At 50.1% G+C, this 25,347-nt stretch overlaps 1 protein-coding gene across 7 annotated transcripts in view; it reads right to left on the bottom strand.

Annotated features, from left to right (window-relative positions):
* The window catches only part of COBL (cordon-bleu WH2 repeat protein), a 233,230-nt gene that overhangs the window by 37,243 nt on the left and 170,640 nt on the right, over nt 1–25,347 (bottom strand). For 6 of the 7 annotated variants that reach the window (XM_053218692.1, XM_053218694.1, XM_053218698.1 and 3 more), the window contains one exon: nt 24,872–25,045. The exons of the other annotated variant lie outside the window; for it this stretch is intronic. In XM_053218692.1, coding sequence (XP_053074667.1) covers nt 24,872–25,045 — 174 coding nt within the window. The remainder of the gene's footprint in view (nt 1–24,871; nt 25,046–25,347) is intronic. 7 annotated transcript variants of the gene reach the window in all.

The following is a 25,347-nucleotide window of genomic DNA, read 5'->3' as shown; positions in this document are numbered from 1 at the left end:
GGAATGTCACTAATGGTCCCATGGGTGACCACGTCCCAGAGAGGTGGGGGGGGGCTGGTGAAAAAGTGGGAGCTCCTTTGCAACTCTCCAGACTACCTGCTTTTGATCTGTGCTCAGGACCAAATCCATCCCGACAGACAGCCTGAGATGACTGTCATTAATTTGCCATTTTTTCTAGTTCTGGGAGATCACCCTTGGTCTGTCCTCCGGGTCCCCTCTGGGGGCTCAGATGGATCCTCCTCCCTTTGGTTCTCTTGGGCCTTTATTTGTACTTTTCATCTTACACCTCCAAGAGAGCAAGCCCTGGGTCTTCCGTGTCTGATGCAATGGAGGTGCTTCGTCCCAGTTTGCATCCTACAAATTCTCCGTGGACATTGCCTTCCTGACGGGCACCTGCCTCAACATGGCTGGAAGCGGCCTCCAGCTGATCTCGCCTTGGCATGTACATGACACTGTGGCGTGCCTGAGCGCTGTGCCATCCAGGCTGCTCAGGCTGGCAGTCACACGTCTTCGTGGGTCATATCTCCCACGTGATGCTTAGAGCCGAGATGCCCGTCTGCAGGGATCTAGCTCATGGCAAGACAAGGTTGCCACTGGCTTCTCCAACTCCAAACAGAAGTCCTGATTTTCCCACTCCCCAAAATCCCACTGAGCTTTCTCTAGCAACAGAAAAAACTGTGGGCCCTAAATAAATAGAAGTACATTGGCCATAATTCATCTATGCGTTTGTTACTTTTCTCTGAACTTCCACATTTTAATAATTAAAAAGTATACATTCATAGGACTTCTTACCCCTGTGGTCACAGTTCCACCCCAAGGAGGTTTCTTCTTTTTTTAAAAATCTTTATTCATTTTGAGACAAGAGGAGAGAGCACACGTGAGTGAGCAGGCAGGGCGGGGGAGGGGGGGCCGTGGTGGAGAAAGAGAGAACCCCAAGCAGGCTCCATGCTGTCGGCGCAGAGCCTGACTCGGGGCTCGATCCCATGAACCCCAAGATCGTCACCGGAGCTGAAACCAAGCATCGGACACTTAAGCAACTGACCCACTCAGGCGCCCCACAAACAGATTTCTTAAATGAGCTGTTTTGTGAGCATTGAGGGCTCTTGAAATTCAACACAGACTCTTGGCTGTTTTTGCTGCACTGAGTACAGGGCATGAGTGGTGATTTTTACTGTTTTCCTGCCTCCCTCTCTCTCCTACAGAAGATTCTGGATTTTAGGCCCACATTCATTTGCACCAAAGATCATCTGCCCTGAGGTACTCCCTTGGGGGGCCGAGGACACGTGGACCTCCTCTTGGCCCAGACTTCACACCCAAAGCACATGGTATTCAGAGAACACTCGGGTCAAAATCCGTATCTGAATGTGAGGCCAAAGGATGAAGTGGCTTGAGAAAGGTCACCCTGCTCGCTGGTCATGCTGGGTGAGCTGTCCCAACAGCCCTGTGCTGTCCCCTCCCACATGTGACCTTCTTACCACCAGCCTTAGAAACGTCCAGTCCTTAGCCCTGTGGAGTCTAGAATTTTACAAATACCTTCAGTCATTTCTTTCTGGGGCAGGTGAGTCCAGAGGGCATAGAGCTGTGGATTATTTTTTTTTTAGATTTTTTTTAATGTTTACTTATTTTCAAGAGAGAGAAACAGACAAAGTGCATGCGGGGAAGGGGCACAGAGAGAGGGACACACAGAATCTGAAGCAGGTTTCAGGCTCTGAGCTGCCAGCATAGAGCCCAACGCGGGGCTCGAACTCAGGAGCTGTGAGATCATGACTTGAGCCAAAGTCGGACGTTTAACCCACTGAGCCACCCAGGCGCCCTGAGCTGTGGATTATTTTAGTCAAAGGAGGCAGTGTCTCATGAGGCTTATTTGAGGGTAATTTAAAAAGAGAGAGAGACGCTTCAAAAGTGCGGTGTACGTCCTTTAGAAAAGGGTATTTTCCAGAACAGCTGCCTCTGTGAGTGCTGGTCTCCTGCCCTCACAGGCACCCAGAGCCTGGTTCACGACACAGGCTGGGAAGAACGGGATCCTGCTCCCCTCTGCCCTCTGCCTCAAGTTTGATTCCATTCACTAAACTTGACCCCATCGTATATTTGAGTATGAGGCCCTCCCGGAGATAAAACTCAGCATAGACATCTCCAACCGTTACCCTTGGAGAAATGTGACTTTTCTGCACACATTTTCCTTGCCATCCGTCTGACTGAGCAGGACCGTGACTCAATCATGCCCTGAGCCAGCAGGTCTGCTGGGGCAAACAGGCCATCGTTTGCTTACAGGCTCCCGTCCCGTCTTTCCTTTCCCGAATATTCCCGGCGGTAGAATAATGCCTTCGCACAGCTTGGACATTGTCTCTAAAAATGCGTCCGCTTCACGAAGCCCGAAATCAGCATGGAATTCTTAGGTTCCTGAGTTCTTACAGGGGGCACTGCAATTATCTGCAACCCCCCCTGCAACTCGGGGTTGACTTCCCAAGGGCAGGAAGGGGCGATGACTCCAGGCCTGACATCCCAGCGTGATCTGCATTTCTGGCCCCACAACAGGCCTATTCCTGCCTCATTTGTTCGCTGGGTCTGTGAGGATAGAATAACCCAAGGTATCAAACAAGTCATACCCAGGGGCTGGGGAGGAGTGAAGAGCTAGGGTCTTGTCCCTTTAAGGCACGAGTTCTTCTGGCCTTTTAATCCCTCTCCATCGGGTGACCTTCACTGGTGCCTGGCACGCATTGGGTGATCGTTTTGAACCGCAGCCTTACGCCATGTGAAGACAGACACGTTGGGAAGGCCCATCGGGGGCTAAACAGTAAAGAGGATTAAAATGGTCCTAATTAAAATCGCTCATTACGTTTCTCACGCTTTGAAACTGTTCTGAAAAGCAAAATGTGCCCTCAGCAACAGGCTAATCCAGCACTTTAAGTCTCTAAGATTACTTTTGCAGTACACCTCCCTGACAGCGCTACACCCCGGAACAGCAGACCCAGCGTGGGTGTTTGGACCTATACAACCCGGTTCATCTTTCTGCTTGCTTGCCCGCGTGCCCGGCATGAAGGACACCTGCTTGAAGGCACAGCTGCCGCTCCAAGTGACGCCTTCATCATCCGCAGCTCTGGGCTGCAGCCCTGGGTCACGGCGTTACTGCAGGGCAATCGCTCCAGTCAGAATCTTTGTGTCCGGGCGCTCGGGCTGCCCACTGAGACCCGGGGAGAGGCTTCCCGTCAGCGCCGGTGGTTTCTCTGAAGTGGCCGATGACACCCCAAGGGTCTCCACCAGATTAAGCCAGTGTAAGAGCAGCCACACGGCTCGGGCGGTCCCAGATGGCACGGTGGCCTATTTATTTCTGTGTTTCATCATCCCATGGAAACATGGGTACTTGCCGATCTACAAGTGCGGCAGCAGAACATGATCTCTTCCTTGTCAGCCCTGGGCACGGCTCGACGTGTCCCGCGAGGCAGCCTGGAGCCGGCTGACCCCTGGGGCTCTGTGGTGGGTGCGGGGCGGCTGGTGGCATGTGCGGGCCTGTAGCGTCTGGCCCGGCCGTCCCAGGGGAGGGACAGGCTGACCTCCACGCCAGGGTACACACGGGACTAATCCTAGCGGTGTTCCCACTCACCCAGGCTGCAAAAGGACCCAGCAGCCCTGGAAAGCCCTGGAGGGCATGGCCTCCCCCAGAATGCCCCGGGAAGGGGGGGGGCACACCTCACAAGGGTGGGGCACTTTGTCCTCAGGAGCTGTAAAAAGGCACATTTTAAGAAGCCTCTTCAAAGTCATCCAACACCCTAGCATAAAAGAGGAGGACGGGAACAGCCGGCATCATCGGCGTGAGCTCCCGAAGGAGAAAGTTAAACAGTTTTGCCCCAGGCTTCTGTGACAGTGGAATATTTACATTTTTCTGGGTTTTTAACATTTATTTTTTTATTGTTTAGTTTTGAGAGAGAGGGAGAGAGAGATGGGGACAGAGGATCTGAAGCAGGCTCTGTGCTGACAGCAGGGACCCCGATGCGGGGCTCGAACCCACAAACCGCGAGATCATGACCTCAGCCTAAATCGGACGCTTAACTGATTGAGACATCCAGGTGCCTCTACATTTTCCTGATTTAAAAAAAATTTTTTTTTTTTTACATTTTATTTATTTTTGATAGACAGAGACAGAGCACAAGTCGGGGAGGGGCAGAGAGAGTCGGAGACACAGAATAATCCGAAGCAGGCTCCAGGCTCCGAGCTGTCAGCACAGAGCGAATGTGGGGTTCAAACCCACGGACTGCAAGATCATGACCTGAGCTGAAGTCGGAAGCTTAACCGACTGAGCCATCCAGGAGCCCCCACATTTTCCTGGTTTTTTTTTTAAATGAGGACTTGAATTACCTTATCTCTCCAGTTTGACTGAAGCAGGGACACAAACTCACACGTGCACGGGGTCAAGGACCATCTGCGAGGGACAGATGTGAGGCCAGGTGGGGGCATGGGCCACGGAGAAGAGTGCGTGCCTGTCTACAATGAGCAGCTACTCCTGTGTCCCACGCTGTTTCTTTCGTGAGGAAAAGCGATTTTGCTATATATATACATATATATATATATATATATATATATATATATATATATATTTTTTTTTTTTTTTTTTTTGAGGGGGGCGGTGTTGCTGGGGGAAGAGCAGAAATCAAGATTTTAATGCACAATCTCCTGTGTTTTAAATGTTGGCCACTTTCCTAATAGTTAAGATTTGTTGAGAGCTGGCCATTATTCTTTTTTAAATTTTTTTTTTTAACGTTTATTTATTTTTGAGACAGAGAGAGACAGAGCATGAACGGGGGAGGGTCAGAGAGAGGGAGAGACAGAATCCGAAACAGGCTCCAGGCTCTGAGCTGTCAGCACAGAGCGCGACTCGGGGCTCGAACTCACGGACTGTGAGATCATGACCTGAGCTGAAGTCGGCCGCTTAACCGACTGAGCCACCCAGGCACCCCTGGAGAGCTGGCCATTATTCTAAATGCTTTACAGGTAGGTAAGTGTCGAAACTACCTTTGCTTTCAAAATACAACTCAGGCCCAGAGAGGTGGCTGAGATGCCCCGCCCCCACCCCAGACTTGAGCAGATGTGGTCGGGCTGCCTCAGCATCTGGGTTGCCTGGGAGACGGACCCCGACCATCCAATCAAACATGGTAATCCTGCCCTCCTTGCTGGTGATTGGCCTGTGCATTCTAGCTGCAGCCAATGGGTGCACAGCGCCCCCAGGGCCTCCGTGATTGGTTCAGAACTCTCGCTCATGGCAGAGTTTGGATTAAGAGCCTGCCCCGCCTCTAGAATTGTGTCAACCTACAGCTTTCCTTGCGGATCAAGCCAGCTTGAGTTGCTCTGTTTACAGGCACGAGCATACTGATTCACCCGCAACACCTTTTCGGGTATACATCCAAAAGAATTGCAAGTAGGGTTTCAAAGACATATCTGGACTCTGTGTTCACTGCAGCTCTACGCATGGTAGGCAAGAGACGAAAACATCCCGGATGCCTACCCACAGGCCAATGGATAAACAAGATATGGCTACGTGTAGGTGGACTATCATTCAGCCTTAAAAAAGAAGTCCTGTCCCGTGCAACAACACGGGTGACCCTTGAGGACACTGTGCTACGTGAGCGAAGATAGTCACAAAAAGACAAATACGTAGCATTCTGCCTTCTGAGGTTCCTAGCGTAGTCAGATTCACAGAAGCATGACCTAGAATGGTGGGTGCCAGGGGCTGGGGCAGGGGGCAAAAGGGAGCTGATGTGTGATGGTCACAAAATTTTGGATTGGCACCATGTCAAAGTTCTGCAGATCCGTTTCACAATGCTGTGAACGCACTCACTGTCACTGACCTGGGGACTTAAAAATGGGTACGACGTTAAATGTCGATTTTGATCGCAACTGAAAAAAGAAAAAGCCGGAAAACTGACTCAGCAGGTTAGGCAAACAAGGGAGAGGAAGCCCAGCTTGGGTTGGAGTCCCCGGCCTGCCTCCCATGCAGCCCACGACCTCCCCCCCCCACCCCACGTTAGTGTGTGGGCCCCGTTTCCTCAGAAACCCTCCCAGGGGGGAGGAGCCAGTGACCACTCCCATCTTCTGTGACAGACAGGATTCGTGACATTGGACCGGCGAGAATCACACTGATTTCAGGAGCAGCGTTTAGAAGTTGGTACACGTAAAACAACTTCTCGGCGGTACGACGCACACAGAACGTTGAGGGAAAACAAGAGTGTGTGTTGAGATTATGAATGATCTCCAACGCCCCGGTATTTAGGACACGGCTAAGAGACAAGACGGGTTTGGTGTGTGTATGCGTGCATGTGCGTGTGCGTGTGCGTGTGCATGCACGTGTACGCACATTCACAGATGCCTGGAAGATCCAGGTGAAAGCTGACAGGTGTGTGGGGACAGCGGAAAAGAAGGCTCAGGGACATTTGATTTGGGGACGGTGGAGACAAGCGGGGCCCCTGCTCTTGTGTGGCGGGAATGTTTCCGAAGGACTCTTGGCTCGGCCCGCCTCCGGTGGTGCTATTTGGAAGCGAGGACAGGCATGTGATTGAGCCCCAGATACTCCGTGAGCTGCACGGCAAGGATGCAATTTGAGGTCAGGGCAGAGACAGGACGTGCATGCAGTGGTGGCCCCTCCGTGGCATCAGAACAGCATGGGATGCCACCTGTTTTGGTCAAAATGGGCCCAACCGGAGACGGAGGCAGCTACCCTGCGCTCCTGCTGTGGGCACAGCTCAGACAGCCCAGACTGTGTGTCCCCCCAGCAAATGGCCCCTTGTTCTGGGCTGAGTGGTGTTCCCCCTAATACCGTAGGTATCCAACCCCCAGGACCTCAGAATGTGACTGTAGCCGGACGAGGTCTCTACAGCAGTGATTAAGTTAAAGCGAGGCCCTTAGGGTGGGTCTTGACCCAATATGACTGGTGTCCCTATAAGAAGAGGGAGACCCCAGCGTGCGCGCCCCCCTAGGAGAGTCCGCGTGAGGACGCTCTGAGGAGTACTGCCGGCCAAGGGGAGGGGTCTCAGGGAACTAACCGTGTGGGGCACCTTGACCTTGGACTCCCAGTCTCTGGACTCCAGAGTGGCGAGGCCAGAGTGTCTCCTGTTTGGGTGGTCCAGGCTGTGGGGTCGTGGTGGCCCAAGCAGGCTCAGACACCAGGGCACGTGCTGCTGTGAGGGAAAGGTTAAAGCAGCGGGCAGCCTAGGACAACCTGTGAGCCTGAGAGATGCTAACACGAGGTAACCGTCTGGACCGTGTTTGGGGTCCTCCAACCTCCTCCTGGGCCGGGCCCCCCATTCATGGTGCTTCGGTGGGCCCCATCCTTTCTCTCACCTGGGGTTTTCACAGACGGCTCTGCTCTCAGCTGGTGGCTTTGGGGCGAGCTTCCAGCAAGAGAGACTACCACCCCGGTGCAAACAGCAGGTCCTGCTGTCTGTCCTCTACAGACACACAGGCCAGGCTGCGGGGTTCATGTCCTGCCTGAGGTCAACTTGCTCTTGCTTCCGGCCTCTGACACATTTCCTGCCACGTCTGTGCCTGCGTTTTCTCCTTTGTAAAACGAGAAGGTTAACAACAGCACCGACCTTGTAGTGGGCAGCACGAAAGGGTTATTAACCCACAGACCTTCAGACGGCCATTTTATCCCCTCCGGGAAGGGAACCAGCAAAGACTGAGTCCCCTCCATAGGCAGGCCCTGCAAACTCGGGCACAGTGGGCCCTGGGGCAGGCCGCCTCCGCTGCGGCAGGTGCTCTCGGGCCACCAAACAGCCAGGTGCGTGCAGGTGCTGGTGCTGAGGAGAGACGCGGGACGGGGCTGGGGTCCACTCGAGTCGCACGGGATGTCTGCCCGTGCTCGTGCACATCTTCACCACGAAGGGACCGCATTCTCCTTAATTCTGTGGTAAGGTAGGCACCGAAGGGAGGGCCAAGCGTGGCCACTATCACCACGTGCCATTCTGACCTGTCCACACGTATCGGAAGGAATGGGTGGATGGATGGACAGATGGACAGACGGAGAGGGACAGAACAAACTACAGATAGGCAGAGCCACTAATACACACACTGCCACATCCTCATTCCTTTTTGGATCCCGTCACCCCACCAGCAACAGCGGATGGGATTCTGAATCTGAGCCCAGGCTCTCCTGAGCCGTGTAGTCCTGGGCAAGTGCCTATGCTTTTCTGGCCTCACTTTCCCTTCTTTGTAAACAGAGGGGGCTCCACCCTATGACCTGGTCACTGAAGTCTGCTCTGTCTGTCCGGCTGCAACATAATATTGGAATCAACCAGAAGCCCTGATGTTTGTCACTTGAACCTTTGTTCACAGGGACGACTGTCCTACGATGGGATAATCAGGGCTCCCCCTGGTGGTTGAAATGAACAGGGACAGGCACTCATTGACTGGGAAGCTCTATGTTGTCAATAAATCGGCCCCTTGGCTGCTTGCTGACCTAGGGGACAGCTGTGGGGTCAGCGGATGGCCTGCAATGCAGCTCCTCGTCTCCTGCAAGATGGGCAGGTGGGCTCCTCTCGGCTAAATTCACCCAGTGTGTGGCTTCATTCACATTCATTCATGCCTTTTTAGCAGGAGAAAATTATGCAGTTGAGAACAATCTTTCTGCTTCCTCTTGAAAATCTGGATAGAGGAGAAACAGTTCAATGGCTCGTGTGTGCACAAGTGTGTGTACTGAAATGTCCCATACAATGCATTCAAGCCACTGCTTTGACCAAGAATGTTGTGACTAGTTCTTCCGGTCGGATCACTAGGCAACTAACTATCATACACCACATCGATTCGAACACTTGATGTTCGACATTTTAACAATTCCCTGATTAATTACAGAGCTTTACTTCTCAATTAATTTAGAATTTTGACTATTAAAGATTATACTTTGCTATGGGGCACCTGGGTGGCTCAGTCAGTTTAAGCGTCCAACTTCGGCTCAGGTCATGATCTTGCGTTCGTGGGTTCAAGCCCCGTGTCAGGCTCTGTGCTGACAGCTCGGAGCCTGGAGCCTGCTTCGGATTCTGTGTCTCCCTCTCTCTCTGCTCCTCCCCTGCTCAAGCTCTCTCTCAGTCTCTCAAAAATAAATAAACATTAAAAAAAATTTTTTTAGAAAGTTACACTTGGCTAGCTTTTCCCATTAGATTTGCAGATAAGGTTATCTGTGTAGTTGAGTGTATAACGTTTCATTTGTGTGTATACACACATGTACAGATTACAAACAATTACAAAGGGACATGGGGATGCTGGGGAGGGTGCTGGCAGTTTATTGTCTTGATCGTGCCAATGGTTTCACAGGTGTATACAAGTTTTCGTGTGTGTGTGCTAATTATACGTCAGTGAAACTGTTAAAAAAAAAAGACATCAAAACTACAAAATCCCATTGATTTTCTCCCTCTACTTCGACTTGCAGTGTTCATTCCAATACTAAAGACTAAAAATCTCAATCTAACACTGTTCTTTTATATTCACTGAACTTAACTCAGTCTTCGCACATAAACTATGTGCCACGGAGTCCTTAAGGCCCTGCCTCAGCACGCCCCGGCCCTCACCAGGGAACCATGCTGTCCTCATTCCTGTGACAACAGCAATAAGAGGGACAGGAAAGGGGCTGGCACACACACAGAAGGCAATGCTGCCTTCTAGCACCCCCCCGCTGCTGGTTTCGTCAACATTGTGCCTGCAGGGCCGACCTGGGGCTTTGCCCGCATGAGAGAAGATGGGCCGAGAAGCTTGACCAGGAGAGACGATGCAAACCCAATACCACACGGATCAGGCAGGAATGTCAATGAGAGAAACAGGCCAGAGGCACAAACGCTCTTTACTCCCATCAAGAATGACATTTTCTCTCATTTTTCTTGAAACGGCAGCTCTACAAGGTTTGTGATTCGTCTCTCCACGTTTGTCCACGTAGAGCCAGGAGACTGGTGTTTTGCGGCAAATCTGACTTAACACTGGCAACTCTACTCAGCCAAGGGGATGCGTCTGTAGTCTGGATACAGCAATCTGCTGTCCATTTTCTCCTCTGAATTTAGAAGTCGTGCTATTCACAAGGTCTTTATATTCCTCCTTTACCACTTCTTACTCACTCAACACACAGGGGAAGATCTTTTCTCATCACCACTAGTTCCTTGAGAGCCAAAGGAGAGATGATGATGCACACTGGTTACTGTGTTCGGATTTAGATTGTATGTTTGGCTGTTTCCCTGCCCCCCTCATTTTACTCCCTAAAGACTGGAGGGCAGATTTATCGCCCTGGAAAAAAATGCAGTCGGTCTAAATAATCTGAATACCTTTCATCTCTTTCTATGCTTTTCTTTGCCAAAGGAGATGGGAAGATACGAACTTCTGACATTTACACAGCTTCGTCCTTCGTAATAAAAATGTATTATTTTCTCAAGAAAAGAGAAGGGTTATGGAAAGCATCGAAGGGCAAGATAAACACAGAACGTGATGATAGATTTAATCTCACAGTTTCCAGCGAAGGGAGTTTTTGGTAGAAGGGTTACCGGTTCTGTGCTCCTACTGGTGATGAATGAAGCATGGGCACAAGAACGTAAACCACAGATACGCCACGGAGAGCTCTGAGACTCATTTCCTTTAAGACCTGGAGCTTCGTCTTCACTGGAGCGTTTGAAGTCTGCTCACTGTTGTTTTACCATGGTGAGTGGGAAGAGCTAGAACTGTTTTGAGTTTTCCTCCTGATCCACATTCCTCGGGTATGAATGATGAGGTAGTTAAAACCCACGCATGCACACTATTCAGGGGGAGAGAAGTACACGCTCTGTGAGTGGATGATACTCCTGGACGATGCAGAATTGGTGCTGATTCCGGACACCTTCTGTACTTGTGTGCAGGGCCCTTATCCCCCCTCATCCACTTGGAAGAGGTAATCCTATCTCTATTATAGAAAAGTGTACCTTGGGGCGCCTGGGTGGCTCAGTCGGTTAAGCGTCTGAGTCTTGATTTCGGCTCAAGTCATGATCTCACAGCCGTGAGATCGAGCCCCATGTCTGACCCTGCGCTGAGTGTGAAGCCTGCTTGGGATTGTCTTTTCCTCCCTCTCTCTGTGTGCCTCCCCTCGACATAAACAAATAAACATCATACAAAGAAAAGCAAAGCGTATTGTGCTACGGGAAGCATTAGTCCACGCATGGACACGTTTTGAATCAGACTACGTGAGATACGAAAAGCAGCAAATACACCGTATCACGTTACAAACCCAAATCAGTAGGAAAGCCGCGATGACGGGCAGCCGATAAGCAACGCCACAGGGATGCGACGCATGAGTGGTCGTGCTGGGTGCTAAAATAAAAGACCAGTGTGTAAACCACGTGAAGATCTCCCCACACCGTTTCATCTGCTGAACTGGAGTATTTCTTTACCACTAAATAATTTTAGAATCTGCATAGATAGGATTGCATGAAATCACAACACGTTCTCTACTATCCACTGTTGATACTGTCTCTGTGATGAATATGAAAGAATTTACGCCTGTTGTAGCTGAAAAATAACATACAATTTTCCTTTCACCTTAGCGCTTGCTATAGAACTGGTATTCCTGAGGGACTCCTCTGTCAACCGTCAGGAGCGCGGGCCAGCCATCAGGTCTGCTTGATCTGTCTCTCAGGTTAGAGAATGTGCAGGACCTCAGATTTCTTTTACCGTAATTCTTTTTTTTTTTAAGTTAATTTTTTTATTTTGAGAGAGACAGAGATGGCGTGAGCAGGGGAGGGACAGAGAAAGGGAGACAGAGAATCCCAAGCAGTCTCCGTCCAGTCAGCACAGAGCCTGGAGCCGGGCTCGAGCTCACGAACTGTGAGATCATGACCTGAGCCGAAATCAACAGTCAGATGCTTAACCGACTGAGCCACCCAGGCGCCTCTACTGACTGTTAACTCTTGATAGCACGTGTCACATCATGGACCAAAGAAACAGTTCTCTGGCTGACTTCTATGGAGAATGAATAACCCCCAAGGAGGGATGGGTTCGGAGATGAGCCAGAAAGGAAAACCTCTCTGAGATGTACGTGCTTTGAGGAAAAATGATTCACTGAATTGATCTGATTCCCAGAAGATTCTAACGCTGGTTCGTACAGTGTCCAGACATATGTAGATCTCTAAATCTTGGTCATTGAATTGCCCTGAATCATCCCCAGCTGTGTATCGGGCCATCTTGGTGAAGGAGAGCCCTGAGGTACAATGAAACGTCTGTGACTGGCCAATTTTGTGGCCGATTCTATTCGTCATGTGAACTGGTGTGGATCAATTGAGTTTGCTCCCTACGTCCGCACATACACATCTAAGTCCTCCATTCTTCCACAGAGCTTGACATACGTTTTGTTATATTTTCTGTTTTCCCAACCAACAATTCTATGAGCAATATCACTTTCCCGTTTTCTTTATGCCTTAAGATTTTCTGCGGCTCTTTCTCTTTGGCGTAATAGCTACTTCTCACACAGATGCTTACTGCTATAATTATATACGATCTTCTACAATCTTAATGTCTGGGTCATAAATCTTGATGCTTTCCCCAACGTTCAGGTAAACATTATCTTTTCTTGTTTAGACTCTCCCCACTTAATGATTTGAGGTCAAGTGACTGCTACTTATCAGACAAAAGTTCTTTATTTAAATGCAAAAAAAAAAAAAAAAACCACAACACAACAAACAAAACAAAAAAGCACTAACTTGTTCTATGTTTTCTTGTGAGTAGTTCCTGTCACTTTCTGGGTTGTTTTTTCCACCAACACATGGCACCAGATTGGTTATATACAGCTCTAGCTATATATTTCTGTGAGCGCTAGCTTATATTTCTTTTCTTTTTTTTCAACGTTTATTTATTTTTTTTGGGGACAGAGAGAGACAGAGCATGAACGGGGGAGGGGCAGAGAGAGAGGGAGACACAGAATCGGAAACAGGCTCCAGGCTCTGAGCCATCAGCCCAGAGCCCGACGCGGGGCTCGAACTCACGGACCGCGAGATCGTGACCTGGCTGAAGTCGGACGGTTAACCGACTGCGCCACCCAGGCGCCCCTCTTTAACTATTAATACCAACATCTGCTGCGATAATTCCTACATTAGTCAGCACTAACATTTTTATTGTGATCAACCAGACAACAGTCATACAAGTAAAAAAAACACTTCTTTTTTCTTACTTTGAGTAATAACAGTTAAAAAAATCTTCTGGAGAGATACATGATAAGCCTCCCCGGTTCAAGCGCATCTCTGCACAATGATCAAAATTCATCAAAGCGGGCACGTCTTTCTTCATAAACCCTGAATCTTAATGTGATTACTCCCACCTGCTTGGTGTTAGGACTGCTGAGGTGGCTGGTTCCCAGTAACTGGCTAGGTTTTCTCAACATGGGAGAGACGTCTTACATTCCGGAAAGACCAGGCAACACGCCCATGGGGACATGGTTCGTCATAACCTTAAGCATCTTTACTACTTGGACAAACCTCCAGACTGGCATTTATCAAATGGAATTATCATCACTTCTTTTCACAGGCATGGGGAACCACAGGTAGTGAAAGCCAAGGGCAGGGGTCACGTGCCGTTCATCGCGTTAGTCCCCAAAGTTGGTTCAATGCCTACCGTCAAGCAAGTTCTCCATGTTTGGTGAATAAGCGGTGGATGACAACGTGAGGTGAGTGACACCCTCTTTCCTCTGTGTTCTTTCTGTAAACTGTCTACATGGTGGAGAACACAGTAATAGGAAGCTCCGAAAAACACTTACAAAACGTTGGGTCCTATGTATCCCTGAATGTGTGCGTGTGTGTGTGTGTAAGTAGTTGTGAGTTCCTACAGATTATATTTACAGTTCATATATTTAGGCACTTAGTTTTACCAGGGAGACAGAATATTTCCAGTGTATCTAAACTGACTACACTGGCCAATTTGTGGACACAATCTAAAGGCAAATGGAGAAGATACCCTGCGACTGAGTATCAAATAAGAGACATTGAATTAAGAATCAGAATCAGAATCAAGCAAGGCTCTGAACAGAAACATACCCACGAGCCAATGGAAGGGTCATGTCAGACAGGCCAATGTCATCAACCTGGAATTTACACATACGAGGCTTTACCTCCTGCGAAGAAATACGAATGTCGGTCACACAAATCTCTGTTGTTTAAGCACGTGTACGTGAATTCTAGAGAAAGTAGAGCGCGAGGGTACAAAGGAGCCCTTTTATGCCGACAGGTGGATGAACAGGAGAAGGAGAGTCAGGACAGGAGAGGCACGAGGAAAGTCAGAGGTATGGCGCTCCAGGAAGGGAACTCCATCAGAAACGCTTGGCATGAGCAGGGAATGACGCACAGCAGTAAACTGTGGGGGTGGGGGTGGGGGAGGGAAATAAATGGCAAAATATGAACACAAACTCCGGCAAAATAAATGTCATTGTCATCATTCACCTTCAAGCCCCTGGAGACTTAACGCTGTGTAAACAGTGATGGATGGGCCACATCACGTGATTATGATTTCCTCTATTTCCTCCTCGTCTTTTGTCGATGTCAGTGGTTAAAAAGGTCTACTGATCCCCTGGAAGGACTAGATCATAAGCGCCACTGAACTCACTGTTGTCTTCCAGACTGTCAAATAAAGTGATTCGGATTTGCTGCAAAACTTCTCTTTAAAGACCTTGCAGGCAGAGACACTGGCCTGGAATCCCGCCCAACCCCCTCCCCCCCAGTAGAGCTCCAGGGGGAAACAGATATTATAGTTTCTTCACACCCTGGATGGCAGACCAATCCATCCCAACCTTGATAATGTCCTTCCTGAGCAGGACTCAGGCATCCATTGAGAAAACACAGATTGATTAAGTGAGTCAGAGAAAGTCTTCACCTGCACATGCGTGTTGAGTTCTACTGTTCTGAAGGAGCACACCCCTTCCGAGAAGCTTCTCAGTGGGAGACTGACCCATCTGATAAAGGGCCATTCCCTGCCAGTAACTTAAGGTCCTGAGGGTCTCCGGGATAGGGCTTACAATGAAGAAGGGAAGAGGGGCTGTGTCCAGATTCACACCATCTCAGACAAATCCTGAAATAATAATCTAGAAGACGAGCGTGTCAGCTGGGGAATGCTTCGTCCCTACTCTGTTCCCTCCTGAACTAATCAAGTGATGATATTTAACAACAACCCTGAAAAATCAAGGTGTCCATTACTCGTTTTACAGAGCTGAAATTTACATGAGTTCAGAAAGAAGTTCTCATAACTTTTGATGTTAAAAAAAAAAAAAAGCTTTCTGGGGCGGCTGGGTGGCTCAGTCAGTTAAACGACTTCGGCTCAGGTCATGATCTCACAGTCCGTGAGTTCGAGCCCTGCATCAGGCTCTGTGCTGACAGCTCGGAGCCTGGAGCCTGCTTCAGATTCTGTGTCTCCCTCTCTCTGCCCCTCCCCCACTCATGCTCTGTCTCTGTCTCTCCTTCATGCTACAAGTGAAAGCTTCAAGAGACACAGACACCCGTGGTGATTCGGTGACCACCACGGGGCTTGGGAAGCGGGTTACAGAAATCAAAGGTAAATTTGCTATCAGCATTCCTAAATCTATGTGACATTCCCTTGCATTGGTAGGTTGGTAAATGGTTAGTAACCAGCTCTCTAGGGAAAAAGAAAAGGGAAAGATCAATCGATCGATCAATAGATTGACAGAGAGAAAAAGTTTTACTGATCTAAAGAATGGGTAGCACAAAACTTACAAGTGAGAATAAAAGAATACGATACTCTTTGTTGTAAATGCTACATAACTAATTTATTCTCACAGAAGGCTTTCATTTATTTTTGCCAAATTCTTTGGTCTGTAGCCGACCTCTTACTACTTCTGACAAATGTGTAGTTTCGAAATGAATGTAGATTGACAACAGATTGTATTAAGGAGTCAGATGAAAATGAAACCGTGAAAAGTCCCAGGTTGGGACTTAGCCTGTTGGCCAATCACGGGAATGACTCTCCTGAATCAGATCATGGGTGTTGCAAGATGAGAGAAAATTTTTTTTCCACTTTTCTGGGTGTTCTTCTCAAGGTACCGTCTATGATATGACATGCTTTTGTATTTAATCTGTATTGATAGCACCCTCTAATCCCTCTCTTACCCTAGATGATTAACAAGACAACAAATCGAGCCATGATGTGTAACTTTCGCCAGCTTCCTCAGTAGGGATACTCCCTCCATCGAAGATTTCCATGTTTGGATGCGAGTCACCAAATGTGGCATTGGGATGGGATGTGCAGTAGCACATTGTTATGTGGTATTTTCACTGTTGTAAAATGATTGAATCACATTGATTCAACATATATAAAGAACCTCAAAACTCCAGAAATAGTAAAATGTGGTAAAGTCATTAGGAAGTGATAAAATTTCAGTATTGGTTATATTTGTTTTTAATATCATCTGTCAGCTTACATAATTGACTTTAAAAAAAATGTTTATTTGTTTGGAGAGAGAGAGAGAGAGAGGGAGAGAGCCAGGGAGGGGCAGAGACAGAGTGAGAGAAAATCCCAAGCAGGCTCTGAGCTCTCAGCGCCGGGCCCGACAGGGGGCTCGATCTCATGAACCGTGAGATCATGGCCTGAGCCAAAATCAAGAGCCCGGACGCCTAACCAACTGAGCCACCTCGGCACCCCCATAATTGACTTTTCAATAATAGCTCTGTTTAGCGATCAGCTCGCAAAATTCCTGAAATTTCGAACAGTCTGCTCTCGCTAACCCGTGTCAGGCCCAGGGCATACCTGCTGTACTGACCTGTCACTAAGTTCTTCAATTCTCTCTCCAGTCAGGGACACAGCGGCTCGCAAATAAAGCACTAAAAAGTAACTAGCAGAAGAAGTAAGTCCACGGGAGTTTTAAAAATGCGTATCCCTAGCTCTACTGCGTGTCTCTCACCGCTTTGCTTCTGAGTAGCCATCAGTCTTTAGCTCATGTTGGGGGGACTTAATGGTTTGCAAGGAGCCATGTTAACAGGCTAGACATTCAGTTCCATTTTTTTTTTCCCCAGTGCGCTTCTGAGCAGGGACAGACTCTGCTCCCACAGTCACTGGTTTCCTTCCATTTGCTCACTATCTGCTTCCTGTTTTCCCGGACACTCGCGCTTTCCCAGGGCTGTGGGGGCCGCTGGGGGGGCCGGCTGCCCTGCCCCGGGAAGGAAAGCAGCAAACACACACCAGACGAGGGCCAGAGCACTTCCCTGGGCTCGCCCTGAAGTCCGCACACCTGCCAGGCTTCAAGGGCGCTTGCTTCCACCCCAAATGAGACTCCCAGAATTGTACTTGTGTCACAGGCGTGAAGATTAACGGCTTTGTTTTGAAACAGGCGGAGTGTGTGGGTTCAAATTTTAGAGCAGGGGCTTAGGTGACGTTAAAAAGAGGATCGGTCCCAATTTAAGGGACGTCAGCAAAATTCTCGTCTATCTTTTCCTGCTTTATGCTCTGGGCTCGGGCAAGCTCACGGCTGATCGCTGAGCCAGAGTCTTTAGCGAGCATCTGACCCAGCGTGTGGGGATTCGATTACAGCCAGTGAATCGCGGAGCCGTGCCCGGCGTAGTCCTGGATTCTCAGTTCTTCTGCTGAGTCACACTGCCTAAAATATGAATTATTATTATTTTATATGTTACATATGCATTTTATACATTTTGTTGTATGACATTATGTGCATTATATTATACACATATTTTTAAAAGGTCGTATTTTATATGTATATTACATTATGCATTTTAAATATATTTTTATATATTTATAGATCATATTATACATTATTAATTTTCTATTAAGCACACTCAAATGACTATTTTGTAATCGAAAGTGGCTAGCTGATTTCTCTCATTTTATTTCTCTATTCTAGAACCTCCTTACAATTCTTTAGAATGGGACACCTACTCACAGATTGAAAACCAATCACCTAGAGGCCACCATGGTGTCGCCAGTGCTGTTTTGACTTGACAGGTCATTTAGATCAGAGGACAGGGACCCCTTTTTCCTGTACGCCTTTAAAATCCTTTGCCAATCACCCCAGCAATGAATGGCCAAGGAAAGACTGACTTACTCAAACCTATTATAGGAAGACGTATAGGAAGATGACAGTCGTTGAATGGTTTAATTTAAAAAATATAAAGCAAATTGCAGGTCAGTAATTTGAACTCTCTACACATTGATCGTTAAATCTCCAGGGGCTTCTCACTGGAATATGTAATGGATGATGTGTTAGCAGCCCAATCATTACCAGCTCTGAAAATCTCGTCAACACACAATCCAGCGAGCCAGTGACACAGCCTCCGTCATCGTGACTCACAATGAAGGGGCAACCAAAATCAACTGTCAGCAGAAAGCAAGCTGATTAGAAAGTTAGAGGGAAAAAATCCATATGCACAATCACATTGGCTTAGGCGTGCCCTTGAAGCTGCTATGTACATGCTTAGGTGTCCAAAGGTTAATATGAAAGCTCATTAATAGGCCACAGACCACGGGACACATCCCAGGGGATGTGTCACTATAACCATGTTATATTCCGCTGTCACTATATTCCATGTCACTGTCACTATATTCCACGGTCACTATAACCATGCTAAGAAGCTCAGCACAGCACCGGAGACTTATTCACGAGGACCTCTGCGCCGTAAGGCTTTGAGAGGTGACACAACTCAGTCGTTTTTCTCCTACATGGACAATAAGTAAATACCGACTCGGACTCCACAGGCCGTCCTGGCCTCAGCTGCCAGGACAGAGCTGCGAGCAGGAACCAGGGGAGAGGAGACTCAGCTCTGCCCCAGGGGATGGCAGGGACAAAGACCTTGAGAGCTGGGCACACACACCTCCCAGTGGCCCCCAGCTGACTCTGAAAAGGCTGCATTTTATCCTACCAGAAGCTCACTCTACAAGAGATAAAACTATGTTGCTTATAGCAGGAAGTCATTTTATTATTTTTTAGAAGTTTACTTATTTATTTTGGGGAAGAGAGAGAGAGGGAGAGTGAACCCAAGTGGGGGAGGTGCAGAGAGGTAGGGAGAGAGAGAATCCCAAGCAGGTTCCACGCCGTCGGCACAGAGCCCGAAGTGGGGCTCGATCCCACGAACCCATGAGATCGTGACCTGAGCTGAACTCAGGAGTAGGACGCTTAACCGACTGAGCCACCCAGGCGCCCCTGGGGACAATTTTAAATGAGACACGGGATTCCAAAGTGGATTGGCCAGACACACTTCTGATATCCTCTTAGCAGCTAAAAAGATTACGAGGAAACCAGGCTCCTTAGTCTCTGGGTACCAAGTGGGCATGTGCTAATGTTAGGAGTTTCGATCTCCACTAGTTCTCTGGTCTGCAGAAGCAGGAATTGAGAAATGTAGGCAGAGGCCAGGCGTGAAGTGGGCCAGTCCGGCCTTCAAAGTGTCCCCTGAGGAGGGCAGTTCCTTGGTCATTTCTGACTTTCAGATGCTTGGCCGTGCCGTCTTTCACCGTCCACTTCATCTCTGCCATTGGCTCACGGGCCTCTCTCTGCTCCCACTCACAGCGTGCCCTCCGCTCTTCGGATGGCAACCACACCAAGGGTCATGACCTGAGATGGTGGATACTGGGGGCCGTTTGTGCAGCGTGCCTCCCCTCTACGTCCAGTTAACAGAGTGTTAAGTGACTTCCACATGCCAGAGAAAGTTGACCCTTTTCCTGGCTGTCGGGTTGGGCTTCCATCATCTCGGGTGATTCTGTTCTCACCAGAGACTGGTCAGCTACTCCCCAGCTGTGGTCAATGAGACATAAGAGAAAGATCCACAGGTGGGGGACTTCTGGGAAAGGTTCCCCCTGAAACCATTAGAAGACACGGTCTCTCCTCCTCCTCTGAAAATTCTTGTGTCTGGATATGGTGTGTGGAACAGCCAGAGCCCCCTCAGTACCAGCCGAGGCAGGAGGAGGTCGACCCCAAAGATGATTTAGAGAGGATACTGGTCGACCCTCAGTCCCTGATGACAACTTTAGGCTTCACTGAAGTCTGGGGTTCCAGCTGAAGGAGATGAAAGTTTCCCCACACTGCGGAGGAAGGCTGGAGAGAGGTTTCTCTTCCTTTGGGCGTCTGTTGTCACAGAACACATTACCTCAAGAAGCAGAGCCTTAACACAAGAAGCATTAATTATCTCCAATTTTCTGTGGGCACAGCTGGCTGGTTGCCTCTGACAGAAGGTCCCTCACAGGCTGCAGCCAAGGTGCCACTGGGCTGTGGTCTCAACCATGGGGGCTCCTGAGGGAGCTTCCAGACTCACTCCACAGGGTGTTGGCTGGACTCAATTCCCATGCTCGGTGGGCTGAGGACCTCAGTCGCTCACTGGCTGTTGGCTGGAAGCTCCCTCAGTTGTTTGCCACGTGGGTCTCCTCACAGAGCATCTCTCAACATGGCGGCTGGCTCCCCTCGGAGTGAGCGAGGCAGAGAGGGTATCCAAGATGGAAACCACAGTTGTTGTTTTTTAACCTAACCTCAGAAGTGACAAGTGACATCCCACTACTTCTTCCATATTCTCTTCTTTGATGTCAGTCACTGAAGTCAGCCCGTGTCCAAGGGGAGAGGGTTGTACAACGGGGCGCACGCGGGAGGTGGGGACCGTTGGGACCCACTTTAGCGGTATCCACCACACCACTGAAGGCATCCTAACAGGTAGGCCAGAGCAGGAAACAAGAAAGTGGCGAAGTCTGGGTTGCTGACCGCTACTGAGATCCTCACATCTTCCTCAAGTACGACCACGAGTGTGGATGAGCACTGACTCTACGGAGAGTACCCCACAGACAGAGCAAAGCAGGGACTGGATGCCCTTGAGCCCAGAAAACATCTTAGTTCGATAAAGCTCATCGAACATTGAGTGTCATCGTAGTGTGGTACTTAGGATCGACAGCGAGACTTATTCTGGTATGTTCTGCAACTGAATCTATGCTGTGTGTCGGGCATCATGTTGAAGAGCGGATACAATAGGAAATAAGACCGGTGCAGCCTCCAAGTGGTTAGCAGAGCAGCACATTCAAGTGCGTGTAATACAACGTGGAGAGGAAACACCCAGATGGGGGAGAAATCTGGACTGGAGAGGTGGCTTCCCGAGGCGGTGGTGGGGTGTGTTGAGCACGTCAAGTTCACATCAACCTGATCCCCACGTGGGGTGTACCCAGGGGGAGCCAGGGAGCGGACTGGACACAGGTGGCCTCTGGGAGCCAGAAACACACGTGAACGGATGTTCACTGCTCTTCTGCCCACAAACCATACATTGGCTCCAAAAGAGCGCAGGGGTCACAGTCAAAAGCGGCATCGACCCAGACCACAAGGTCTTCTTCCGGTGGCGTGGCTGCAGGCGAATGCGGTTTTCGTGGCCCTGTGTCACGTGCTGGTGGCACTTAAGCACGAAGACGGGAAACGAGGCATCCAGCTCGTTGTCAGGTTGGCTGGGGAGGCTGGCGGTGGATGGGAATGTGGTGCCAGCCAAGCATGAGGACGGAGATCACGCCAAGACCCTACAGAGGTCAGGGTCGGGGCTAGGGAACGGCCGGAACAGAAGGTTCTGGAGACATCAGAATGAAGGGCAGTGTCCTGGAAGACCCATTTCACATCTTCTTGCGCTTTTCCCGTGTACAGACCATCATCTACCGGCTCTTTCTTTTTATCCATGAAGGCTGGATGAGCTCGCGGTTTTCAACAAAATGCATTTTTCGTCTTTCTAACAACCCGAGTGGACTATACTCTGTGTTGCAGAAACAACAATCATCATGCAAAGCCAAAGGATGCCCCCGTGGGGGGTTCTTGGTCTGGTGGCGAAAACAGCATGGGGGTGGACGGAACCAAGACTGAGGGTCAAACATACTCTAATGAGGATTCCTGCTGTACCCATATTGCGGTAAGACCCCGGGCCAGGGATGGAAGTCCTTCTGACTCAGTTTCTCCCAGGGACAGAACCTACCCCCCGTGCTGCGGTGGGGTCTGAGTGAGGTGTCACGTGAGATGCCTCGTGGACCGCCCAGCCGTCGTCGGTAGTCAGGGTCCGTCTCCACCAGGAGCGTATCGTTTCTTTCACAAGGAACGTGCATCTGACGCCGAATGCAGGAGGAAGTGGACAAGAGCTTGTGGCCGGTGTGAAAGGGTCTATACGGAGCTTCCCTCCACAGCTACGGAGAGTCAGAAATCTGGGCAGCTCAGTTGATTAAGCAACTGACTCTTGATCTCAGCTCAGGGCACGATCTCAGTTTGTGAGTTCGAGCCCCAGCGTCAGGGTCTGTGCTGACAGCATACAGCCTGCTTAGGATTCTCTCTCTCTCTTTCTCTGCCCCTCCCCTGTGCGCTCTGTCCCTCTCTCAAAATAAATAAATAAACTTACACACACACACACACACACACACACACACACACACACACGAATAGCCTGAAATCTAACTGGAAGAGTAGGTAGCATGTAGATGCCTGCAAGGGGTGCAAACGCGCACCCAGTATTCACGTGCTAACAGCCGTAGCTCCCTTGAGACAAGATAGTGCCCCAATTTCAACATCTTGTGAAAAAATAAGACCGAAGACAACCAACGATTTGTTTTCCTTAACTGCTCTGAACTCCTGAACCAAAGAAGGCCAGGTTGCATTCTGCCTGCTTGGGCAGGAGATCTCAGTTTTTTTTTTTTTTCTTCTTAGTACAGTACTTTCTACGACTGCTTTAATGTTTATTTATTTTTGAGAGAAAGAGAGAGAGAGTGTGTGCGCACACGTGTGTGTGTGTGTGTGCGGGGGGGGGGGGGCAGAGAGAGAGAGGGAGACCCAGAATCCGAAGCAGGCTCCAGGCTCCGAGCTGTCAGCACAGAGCCCGACGCGGGGCTCAAACCCATGAACCGTGAGATCATGACCTGAGCCGAAGTCGGACGCTTAACCGACTGAGCCCCCCAGGTGCCCCAGGAGATCCCAGGTTTTACTGCTATGGAAAATGGGCAAGAAAGTTCTGCTAATTAGGTAAAAGAACAGCTCTGAGTTGGATGCCCCAAGTTCTGGTACAGGAGCAGCCAGGATGGGAACAGGAAGAGGAGGAGCCTGGCTACCTGCAGGCGCTAACACCCCATAGCACCCCCCCCCCCATGCCTCCTGCCCTTCCTCACTCTTTTACTGGCATTTCTGTGGCTGCACGGGAGGCGAAGAGAAGGGCAGGGAGTTAGGAATGGTGACGGAAGGGCAAAGGAGGCTCTGATGACCAGGGTCTGGGGACATGAACGCATGGAGAGAATATTCCAGAACCCCAGCGGAAACGGAGCCATGAAGCAAGACGGTGAACTTCATCTCCTGTCTGTTGCCTGCCGACTCCTTTGGAAAGTCTGCTAAGGGCAGGGGCGGGGAAGGATTCCACAGTGGGAGAAATCTTTTGTCCCCAAGCCTGATGCCCGCCTTTGTAAGCAGCCCCCGCCCCAGATCCTGCCCAGCAGTCTCCCCAGCAGAGCGCCCTTCGAGCACAGGAGGAAGTGAGAGCCCGCTGGTTAGCATCAGTTCCGACGTGGGGAAGCGCAGGAAGCCTGACTCTCCCATCCCGGGTCGGTCTCGTGACCGCTCCCTGGTTGCCCACGGGCTGTGTTCGGCTTTGTCATTTTTCCTCAGCTACTCTTCCCTCACCGGGTCCCCCACGGATGAGAATCTGTGCGCGAGGACGGCAGCCACGGTGTAGACCGCCAAAACCCACGGCCTTGGCACGTGGGGCTCAAGATCTCTTCAGAGACGGCACAGCTCCAGAGTCATCTGCACCTCAGCCGTTCTCTTTCTGACCGAGAATGTCTCATCCTTTGTTTTTTAATGCCCTGTAGAAAGTGCTTGCTTCCAGAAGCATGTCCAACGTCAAGAGGATCAAATGTGTCTGAAGGATGGAAAGGCAGTATTTGTAAAGAAAGAGGAAGTGAATCCAGATGATTTTTCCTACAGGAGTAGGTAAGTAATCCCGCCATCCTCTTCTTTACCCAGAAGCTGGCAGTGAGTTAATCGTCATTTCCAGAGAAGACAGAGAAAGATCAAGGGGTCCCACGGCAGGAGAGTACGAACTTCCTAACCGGAAGGCTGCACCCACCCACGGGCACCGGCCGCTCCCTGGGCGGAAGGCAGGGTGACACGGGGCTATTACAAAAAGGGAACGCGCCCCTTTATGACGAAGTCTCGCTACCAGGCTGGGGCATCCTGAAAGGGGCGAGCACGGGCTTGGTGGGCCGATGACGCCATCGGAACATAGACGGTTGAATCTATAAAAGGACTCCCGCGTCTGGAGGTGGGAGTGCCATACGCAGTACTTGCTGAAGTCCTAAAGGAATCTCTGGCGACAGGGAAGAAAGCCCGATCTCAGCCAGGGTGTGACACCAGGTAGAAAACAAGGAGACCTTCATTCTGGCTATTACTAGGCGGAGCTCAAGCTGCTTCCCCTTCTGCTGCCTCAGTTTCCCTTTCCACACTAGCACTGCCTGGCCACTGACCATACGATTCAAAGGACCTGGTTTCGAACGTGGCTCTCCTCGGCGCTCACGGCTGGCCGGAGCGAGCTTCACAGCAAAATCACAGGTGTGCTGAGCTGGGCTGCGTGGGCTCCTGCTCTCCCCAGACACTGCGAGGTTGGCTGTCATGCGGGGAACGGTGGCTCCTAGCAGACTGTCTCCACCCACCCGGTACGATTCTGGCAGAGGTCGGACCCCAGGGTGAGTGGTTAATGAGTTACACCATTCTTTGCGGGGCCCTGCATAGCGTTCAGAGTGCATTCACTGTGACGTCGGACACACCACATCGAGCATTTGGAAAGAAAAGCCAGAGAACAAAGCCACAAACACCCCGAGGCAAGAATGGAAAGTCTGGAAACACAGCCCTGACACGGGTGACCAGAGCACAGAGTAGGGAAAGGAAACGAGAGGCACGTACGTGTGGGTCTCGGGTCGGGGGCCTCGGAACCAGCACTTTCCCCAGGAAAGCCGAGAGGCTCTGCCACGTCTGTGTCAGGAGGAGGGTAGGGCGGGGGTGGGGGGAGCACTAACTGGGGGGGCCCCCGAGCAGTGCCTCTGGGAGGCTTTTGTGGCACCTGCCGTCGTCCAACACCTACATGGAATCAACGGGGGTTACTTCAGAAGGTTAAGCCGAAAGACTCTGCCCTCCAGCGGGGGACACGTGGCATCATTCCCCCAGGCACCAAACACAGCCTCATGGCACCAATCCAGCCACACCCGGCATCCAATCCAACCACACTCGGTACCAAAGTCAACCTCACCTCGAGCATCAAATCCAACCACACCCAGCATCCAATCCAACCACACCCGGTGCCAAAAGTCAACTTCACCAAATGGAACCGCACCTGCCAACAAAATCCAGCCACGCCCGGGACCAAATTCAAACTCGCAAGG

The sequence above is a fragment of the Acinonyx jubatus genome, chromosome A2, assembly GCF_027475565.1.
Source record: "Acinonyx jubatus isolate Ajub_Pintada_27869175 chromosome A2, VMU_Ajub_asm_v1.0, whole genome shotgun sequence".
NCBI lineage: Eukaryota > Metazoa > Chordata > Mammalia > Carnivora > Felidae > Acinonyx > Acinonyx jubatus.
Note: the sequence above shows the minus strand (reverse complement) of the source record. Positions and strands in the feature narration are given on the sequence as shown.